Below are 9544 nucleotides of genomic sequence, written 5' to 3' on the forward strand. Positions count from 1 at the left end.
CCAAATTGAAACAAAGAGGATTGATAGAATATGAAATACTACTGAAAATTCAATTTGCAATTAAATTGGAGTATAAATTTTCTACTTTAATTCTAATAAAAGCTTACTCTCAAATAAGATAGTCAACGACTAAAGTTCTTTTTCCTTTTTTTTTTGTTTACATGGCCTAAAATGTGTCAAGAAACAAATTTCGAATTATAATTTTGAGCTAAATTCTCATATTTTGTTCAGAATGATGCACCAAATTAAATGAGTTCAAATCATATTTCGATTTAAAATTATGTTTTATGAGATTCACCCACCGTATAGACGTGCATAAATCTCAAAAATGGACATTTGTTGTATGAGAAATTTCGACTAATCACAAGTTGCCACATCATCACAATGAAAGTTCAAGCACATTATGGAAATTATAATTGGATTGGGCCGAGTAACTAAAATTGCTCGGGCCCAACCCAATCCAAGCTCATGATGGAAATTTAGGCAAAAAAAATTGGGCCCAAGCTCAACTTTAGCCCAAGCCCAATTTTTTGGCCCAAGCCTATGTAAGACCCATAAAGGAACCTCTATAAATAGAGGCCTCATCCCCTACATTTGGGGGGACTTAGAAGCTTTGGAGATAATAGGCTTTGAAGATCAGAAGCTTTGAAAACTTTAAAGCTTGAAGCTCCCAAAGTTCTCAAGCTCCGAAGTTTGAAGCTTCCAAAGGTTTCAAGCAAAAAAGTTTAAAGTTCCCAAGTTCACGAGCTCCAAAGTTTGAAGCTCTTAAGCTCTCAGTCTAAAAGACTAGAAGATTGAAGTTGAAGGCTGATCCAAGACAATCAACAAATTCAAAGACTGATCCTCCAAGAAAATCAATAAGTCCAAAGTCGATCCTCCAAGAAGTTCATCAAGCCTGAAGGTCAATCCTCCAAGAAGATCATCAAGCCCAAAGGTCGATCCTCCAAAAAGATCATCAAGCCCAAAGGTCGATAGCCCAAAGGTCGATCCTCCAAAAAGATCATCAAGCCCAAAGGTCGATCCTCCAAAAAGATCATCAAACGCAAAAGTCGATCCTCCAAGAAAATAATCATCAAACCCAAAGGTCGATCATCTAACAAGATCAACAAATATTGAAATTTATTTTTTGAGAGAAAGCATCACATGATGGTATTAGAGATTATACTCACTATATTGAAATTAATACAAATATAAAGTTCAAACTACACGAATTAAATTTCTTCCGTAATCTACAAATTAAATTTCTTTTGTAATCTCGTATAAAGAGCTACATTAAAAATGATGAAGATCGTTGTATGAAAATTGTGAGGAGAAAAAATCAAAACACAAATGGTTATCAAATTCATTCTACATTACCCATTTTGAGTGAGTTTTTGTTGCCATGAAAAAATTGTCATCAAGGATAATAGCTCGCAGTCAACCCTAAAATAACTTTCGAAATTATTTAATTTTCTTAAAAAACATTATAAATAGAATATGTTAATGCCCCCACCCCCCCAAAGAAAAGGACATTTTGGGATGATAATATCCAATAGCTTGTACATTAAAAAATAAAAACGAATTCAGAACATTCATCCTTTAAGACTCAAAAGTGATAGTTTCCCAAGACAAATTCTTGTACAACATTGTATAGAAACTATCCTATCAATAAAAAAGAAAAAATAAATGAATAACCTTTAAGCAAATAAATACACATAAAAAATTACTTCTAACTAGTTGAGAGATTAAGAAAATGGGTAGCTATTTATTCTCCTCCCTAATAAAAGAATGGTATTGTGATGATGAATGTTTTCATGTACAATCTAAGGAATCTCAGTATAATACATAAGAGTTCTTTAAGAATGCCTTAAAGAAAATACCTGACAATGAGGTGATGGTTATTTACCTTGCTTCTGGACCAAACAGAGAAACATCATCTTCAACTACAGATTCAGTTTGATGATGATTGTTATTACTGTGACGTAACTCCATATTCAAACATTCATTCAAATCTATCACAACTTGGCTCATGGTTGGCCTATTTGTAGACACGGGAGATGCACACGACATCGCTATTTCGACCGCTTTCCAAATGGTGTTCACCTCAAAGTCTTCTTTCAATTTCGGATCGATGATGGAGCTGATATCACCTTGAGAAACCATTGAGTCAACCCATTGATAGATGTGAGTTACATTGTCTTGAGTCTTTGTTAAAACTGGTCTCCCAGTTATGATTTCTAGAAGAACAATTCCAAAGCCATAAACATCGCTTTTTTCGTTTAATCTATAAGACGTGTAGTATCTGAAAGGCAAATAGAATGTTGCAAGATTTAGGAAGATAGTTTGGAGTTATCTGATAATTGTTAGAAAATTATTTGAATAATAACTAATAAGAGTATACTTGGAATGACTTTCCAAATACTCAAAAATAAGACTTTTTTTTAATATTTGGAAAATCATTTCAAACGAATTTGAACTTACTCAGGATCGAGGTAACCAGGAGTGCCAACAACATTGGTTATCACATGAGTGGCACCATTGTCAACGGGAAAAATTCTCGACAAGCCAAAATCAGATACTTTTGCTCGAAAGTTATCATCCAATAAGATGTTGGAAGATTTTACATCTCTATGTACAATAGCTGGCTTTATACCAGAATGCAAGTATTGCAATCCTAAATCACAAAGAAATCAAACAACAATAAGAAACTGAAAGAAGTGGCATCCACCAAACAAATCTGAGCATACTGAGCTTAATATTATTAACTAACCTTGTGCTGCATCCACTGCTATATGAAGTCTATCTTCCCAGTTCAACAAAGCTGACTTGCCATCTGCATGCGATCCATATCAAAAGTAAGAATCTATTACTAAAGTTCAAAATAGGTTAAATAAACTTTAAAAAATATTTAATAGGTCTCTCAGCTTTCAATTTTGTGTAACATTAAAAATATCAAATAGACCAGCATTATAAGTCGTCTCATATAGATTCAATATTTTTTAAAATTAATGAATCTATTAGATATACAATTGAATTTTGTATAAAACCTTCCATTTTTTTTGTCTCAAAGGTCATTTGTGAAATTTTAAAAGTTTAATAGGTTAAAGACTTATTAGACATAAATTTGAAATTTCAAGAAGTTATTAGATATAAAATAAAAAGTTTAAGAACTTATTAGATATTTTTCAAAATTTAGGGACATATTAAACGGAAAATTAAAAATTTAAAGCCCTATTAGAAGCTATTTAAAGTTGCAGAACCTATTTGACACAATTACTGAGACCAAAATTGTAATTAGCCTTCAAATATTTCCGTTTCTTAAGATTTAGATAACAAGAAAACATTATTAAGTCAGCAAAATATTTTACAGCACAATGACCAAAAGCAGACCTGACATGAGGGATCCCAAGTTCCCTCCGCCCATGTACTCGTAGATAAGTCCTTTGTAGGCTGGTTCATTGCAATACCCAACAAGACCAGTCAAGTTTCTATGGTGAACCCTCATAAGAAGTTCAACCTGCAATTGTTTGAATTTTGGGTGTCAAATACGATAACTTCTAGTATTGATGAAGGAACTTCTAAACATTGAAGGTCAACTTGCAATTGTTTAAACGTGGTTTTCGTACCATCTAAATTGATTTTGAATGATTAAAAACATGTTTCATAACTATTTTGAATATGACAAAAGTAATTTTAATCATTTCAAAATCACTCTCAAACAGAACGGTTGTTAAAGTATCAAACCTCTGCTTGGAATTGTTGATACCCTTGAACTGATCGAGGAGATAGCACTTTTACAGCTACTTCAGCGTTCTCAATTTTTCCATAGTAAACTCTTCCAAAGCCGCCTTCTCCAAGCATACACTCGAAATTGTTGGTCATTCTTAGGATATCCGAGTATGAATAACATCTCTTGGCTGTGTCCCAATTTTGAGATTGACCAACAGTTTGTTTCACCACTCTAAAGTCATCTCCTAAATTGATAGCACTATAGTTTAGATATACGTAAGAAGTGAAAATGGCAATAAAATCAATTTAAGAGAGTAAATGCACTGAAAACCGTATCATATGATCACACCTTTTGATTCTCTTCTTTTTGTCCTCCAAAAGATGGCCGCTGCAATTAAGAACGAAAGCAGAAGAAATCCAACAACTGATGCTACTACAGGAACAACAACTTTGTTTCGCTTCCTTTTGCTTGGAGCCGTAAACAGATTTGGATTATCACCAAATCTATCAGAGGAAAAAACAGATAACAAAGAGAACTTTAACACATCACTTATATGAAACCTTAGGCAATTTGATAACAAGTTCGTTTTTAGTATTCTGTTTTTTAAATTTATGCTGGTTTTCTTCCAATTTTCTTTGGCCATTTTTTAAGAAACATTAGAATTCTTATTTAAAATCTAGAAACAAAAAACTAAAAATAGAAAACCAATGGCCATGTTTGGTAACCATTTCGTCTTTTGTTTTTTGTTTTCGAAAATTAAGTCTATTTTCTTCCTATTTCTTACAATGATTGCATTTCTTAAGTACAAAGATTGAATTTTTAGCCAAATTTCAAAAACAAAAAAAAGTTTTTAAAAGCTACTTTTTTTTTTAGTTTTCAAAATTTCACTTGGTTTTTTAAACCATTGATAAAAAGTAGACAACAAAGGAAGAAATTTAGAGGGGAAGTACTGTCTATAGGCTTGATTTTCGAAAACAAAAACAAAAAACCAAATGATTACCAAGCGGGCAATGTTTATTCTCTAGGGCCTTAAATACTCCGTTTTCAACCATTCATAACAAAGCAAAGAAATTATGTTAATTCTTTCATGAAGTTTTGGAGAACTAGACCTTAATGTCAATGAGCCATTATTGGACTTCTCTACGAGCTGGGCCGGAATTAGTCCTGTAAGCTTGTTTTTTTCTATGTTTCTGCAGTAGAAAGATGCAGAGTGTGAGCAATTAGTGTAGAGGTAAGAACTTTATTTGTCAAACTACTTCTGTGTAACTTACAGGACTCGCAAGGATGACAATTGAGTGAGAAAATCTGGCACTGGTCCACTCAAATTATTGTTTGAAAGATCTCTAAAACCAACCAAAAATTAAGTATCAGCTCTGATATATTAGTTTCAGAATCCTGTTTGTTGTAAGGAACTGATAATTATACTTACAAAATCTCCAGCATTTTAAGATTAGCTATCTCCCGAGGTATTTCCCCTGTCAGTCCAGAGGAGGACAAATCCCTGATTGAAAGTTCAGTCATTTCAGTAAGAAAACCATACAAATGAAGTTCCACGAAATAAGGATTGAAGAAGCTTACAAGGATATGATTCTGGAAGGCTCAGAATTAAGAAAGCTACAGTTGAGTCCTTCCCAAATGAAGTCCCTTGGAGCACAGGGATCTCCTTGCCAGTTTCTTTTAATTCCATAAATCGCCTTGATGTTTTCAATGGCGACAACTGAAACATTTCAAAAATATTGTTTAGATAATGCCAGACTCCAAATTGAAATGGATGGTTTGATTTTCTTGCCTCGCATTTCATTTTTTTTCCTAGCCTAAATATACTTTTTAGTCTCTAATATTTGGATTTTTTTTTTTTTACAATCTAGTTCCTAATGTTAAAAAAAATTTCAACGCAATTCATGCATTTACAATTTTTAGTTTAGTCCTCCCTAATTTTTGGTGAAATGTTAATTTAGATTCTTTTAGTACATAAAGTTGGGGGATTCGAACTACTACTTTGACCAAACGTTGAAGTTAATGAAAAATAAATAGAAAACGATCACAAAATTTTAGCGAAAGAAAACTCAAAATTTCTTAGCAATGTTTTAGGTACAATTTGAAAATTATTTGGTTTTTTATTTTTCAGATGGTATTTTTTTTCTCATCATTTCTTTGCAATACTTTTTATCTTTTAAAGGTAACATTTGTACTCTTAACCAAATTTTAAAAACCAAAAAATTAAAATTTAAATAAACATATTCTTTTACTCTTTTTCAAAATTTGTCTTTGGATTTTGAAAACATTTATAAAATGTAAATGAAACAATCAGACCATGAAACAAAATAGTACTAATAAACTTAAGGTTAAAATTTTATTTTGATTTATGTAATTTGAAGTTTATTCAATTTTAGTCTATTGAGTCCAGGTACTTTTTAATCAATCTTAAATTCAATTCATCTAAATTAATTTTTATTGAAATTGACTATATAATAATAATAATTTTCATGAAAAATATATATATAATATATGAATATGATTTCAAATTTTGGAGTGTAATGCTGATAAATAACAAAAAAAACAAGTTATGGGGACTAAATTTAAGATTTCTCATAAGTATGATTAGGATTGGACATTTGAAGCTACCTAAACTAAAATTGAACCATCTCAAAATACAAAAACTAAAAATGATATTTTAATCTAAACTTAACTATTAAAACTTAAGTACTTATGGAACGTTCAACCTTTTAAAGAAGAAGATCATGCTCATTACCAACTAAGCTCACTTTGATGCTAACCTTGAAACTTTTAAAACTAACTAAATTGAAAAAACACCCTAACATTACTTTGGCTTTTTAAAAAATAAAAAAATTCTATTTCCATCCTTAAAATCTCAAAAACTTTATTTTACTCCCAAACTACTCAAAGAAACAATATTCATTCTAATTCTCTCTATTACTTTATCATCTAATATCAATTAATATCTCAGTCTCATCAATGGGCCCAAAGTCCAAAAGTCGGTCCAAGTCCGATTCAGGCTCAATCCAAACTCGATCCAAAGTCAATGTTTGAACGATCCAGCCCAACCTAACCCATTTATTCATTGTATTGGATATGGATCACCATTTTGATAATCGGGGTTAACCCATAGACCGACCTGTTTGAGTCATATTTGGATCATCCAATCGGATCGGCCTAATGAGATCAACATTAGACCAACCTAAATATGTATGCATATCTATAGTTCTTCACATATCATATTTTATATATTAAAAAAGTAAATTTTTTAAAATTCTTTTCAAAATATATTAAGAGATATCATAGGTTTTAGTTAACCTAATTTTTTTTTTCAAAGTGTTAAAAATTAATAAAAAAAAGTTAAAACAATTAAAGATTAAATAAAGTTTATAATAAATGTAAAATAAATTAAATAAAATATAAATTTAAAATTTTTTTATAACATTTCCTTAAGAAAATCTAAAATATACATATGTATTTTTAGATAATTAAATAATTAATATTCAATAGACTAATCCAATAGATTGGCCCAAGCTCAACCAAGTTCGTCACAAACTTTGATCCAAATAGTTAAAGCCCAAGGGTTAGGTCATAAGATTGACTATTGAAGGTCGGATCGACCCGATCCGAACCCAAAAAATGCTTTAAGTCTTGGTCTAGTCTTAGATCGAACTTGGACCTTCACTTTTTATGGTCCAACTCGGCCAGACCGATCTAATGACGAGGGTGACTAATTAATATCTACCCATTAGTATTCCCCTTATTCAACTTCCAACTTAATGGCTCCTAGCCAACATGGGCGTGGCTCAATTAGAAAAATGTTTTACTATCGACCGATCTGAGGTTCGATTCTCCCACTCCACACTTTAATTACAATACATTTTCAAAAAAAAAAAAACTTAAGGGCTCCTAATAAGGCTACACCTTCCCTTTGTTAAGAAGGTTCAATATTCAAAGGGCATTTTAAGAAATATCTGAAAGTCAGGGCATCAAATTGAAACTTAAACCCTAGATGCAGGTGAATGAGAAATGAGTAAAGATAAACGAAGTTCATACCATCTTGTCCTCTGGTCTCGGATTGCGTGAAATTAAGAACTTGATAAACCTCAAGAGCATTGAGGATGGGAGGAAGAGTTGAATTAGGAGTTCTGACGAAAGAGAATTGGTAGTTTCCGCCAGTCAGAGGCGCCGCACTGAAAAGCACCAATTCCTCTAAATATCCGGGAGAAAGCGATTCATTATGCCACCGTTTCCCGTTCAGAAATACGTCGAACACTCTCGACTCATTCGCTCCAAGCACCTTCAGCTCCGCAAAGTACATGTACACGAAAAACGCCGTCGTCGAATCCGGCGGCTCCCAAGTGAACGCCATCGGAGCGCTTTTGTTACTCGGTGTCGCCGCCGTGTTCATAACCGCCGGAGCTGGCTTGAAGAAGAGCGGATCGTTGACGGAAACTTGCTCCGAAGTGTTTATGGTTGTCCATCCTTGAATCGGAACTGGTGGATCCCAGATTCGATCGTAGACATCGTCTTTATACCTTCGCACAATTTTAACTATAGTAATTACTTAATTTCAAATTTTAAATTTCAAATCAAGAATTCAAACTGTAGGTCAAAATTGAAAAAAGGAACCTGATAGTCTCATTATCAAGGGAGCCCAAATCGAGGCGTACGAAACTAGCTAACGTCAGAGATCTAGTCTCGTAAACAGAGTCTTCCAGAGGTCTCAATTCCAGAGCCGAAATGAATGGAATTCCAGTTCCAACATTCACAACACAAATTTGCACATCACTCGATGAAACTATATGCACAATCTCCTTCCTCACTGTGAAATCTCCTAGAAATGTAACCGAGTCCCAAAAATTCACTCCAAAATACAGATCAAATTCAGGCGGATTCCTTTTACCATCGTAGTTTCCGTACCGAAAAGCCGCTCGAATCAAGTACTTCGTCCCGTTCCTCACTTTCAATTTGTAACAATTCCTAATTCCTTCCGGAAAGTTCCTCAGATTCCACAGAGGCTGTTTCAAGCCATTCTTTATGTTATCAGTGGAAACGTTATGGATTTCACCGGAATTTATGAACGCCGCATCGGACTCGTAGATTATTCCGGTGTTCGGCTCTGTGTATGTGGAGTTCGCCGGAATTCCACAATCTAAACTGATGAAACCTAAGCGTAGAAATGATAAAATTATAAGAATTCAGCAGACAATTAACAGATGGAAATCAAATCACTGTTTGAATTGATTGAGGTTAATTTAGTCACATACCTGAAGGATTCTCTGCAGAGATGAAATGAAAGAGAGCGAAACTGGAAAGAAGAATGAGGATGAAGATTTGGAGAGTTTCCATTAACGAATTAGTGAAGATTTAGCGATATGTTTATTCATCAAATACATTAACCAGATGAGAACGTTCCTGCTTTTTGTTCTTCTGCTTGTCAATATCGGTGGCGTCTGCGGGGGGATAAAATATATTGATAAATATAGATGGGCGCGAAATTTTCAACAGAAAGAATATTTGTGCGAAAATATTATGGAAAATGTTTTTATTATAAATATGTTAAATTATGGGTAATGTAGATATATATTATTAGTGTCTATTGGTCATGTATTAGTTATTCATTATCAATGTATTATCTCAAAATTATATATCATTAGTTGTACGTAATTTATCTCCTACTTGTCAAATTGTCTATGACATACATATATTGATAATCAATCCAAAAATATTGGAGAAAGTGGAGAAATTCATTCTTTGTTATTTTATTTACTTTTTTGTTATTTATTTATTTTACTTATTTATATATTATATTATATTATATTTATTTTATTATAT

The 9544-nt window shown here is 32.6% G+C and overlaps 1 protein-coding gene across 2 annotated transcripts; it reads right to left on the reverse strand.

Annotated features, from left to right (window-relative positions):
• Window positions 1-709: 709 nt before the first annotated feature.
• Window positions 710-9177, reverse strand: LOC120089174 (putative leucine-rich repeat receptor-like protein kinase At2g19210). 2 transcript variants are annotated; one of them, XM_039046594.1, is made up of 14 exons: window positions 8977-9177; window positions 8339-8876; window positions 7763-8244; window positions 5288-5426; window positions 5139-5210; window positions 4981-5052; window positions 4819-4899; window positions 4058-4212; window positions 3724-3953; window positions 3370-3496; window positions 2750-2812; window positions 2461-2653; window positions 1886-2281; window positions 710-1093 (listed from the first exon to the last, which is right to left on the reverse strand). In XM_039046594.1, the coding sequence occupies exons 1-14, from the start codon at window positions 9056-9058 to the stop codon at window positions 1090-1092; spliced, it is 2634 nt and encodes an 877-aa protein (XP_038902522.1). In that variant the 5' UTR covers window positions 9059-9177; the 3' UTR covers window positions 710-1089. The 2 variants fall into 2 exon arrangements, with proteins under 2 accessions (XP_038902522.1, XP_038902515.1); XM_039046587.1 differs by having other exon boundaries at window positions 1860-2281.
• Between the last annotated feature and the right edge of the window lie 367 nt (window positions 9178-9544).

Source organism: Benincasa hispida, chromosome 1 (genome assembly GCF_009727055.1).
Source record: "Benincasa hispida cultivar B227 chromosome 1, ASM972705v1, whole genome shotgun sequence".
NCBI classification, from domain to species: Eukaryota; Viridiplantae; Streptophyta; class Magnoliopsida; order Cucurbitales; family Cucurbitaceae; genus Benincasa; species Benincasa hispida.

Excerpts from the sequence above, each read along its gene's own strand:
- LOC120089174 (XM_039046594.1), bottom strand. The coding sequence starts at position 9,058 with ATGGAAACTCTCCAAATCTTCATCCTCATTCTTCTTTCCAGTTTCGCT. Across the intron at positions 3,497-3,723 it reads ATCAACAATTCCAAGCAGAG|GTTGAACTTCTTATGAGGGT; the intron begins GTTTGATACTTT and ends AAACAATTGCAG. Across the intron at positions 2,813-3,369 it reads CTTGGGATCCCTCATGTCAG|ATGGCAAGTCAGCTTTGTTG; the intron begins GTCTGCTTTTGG and ends GATCGCATGCAG.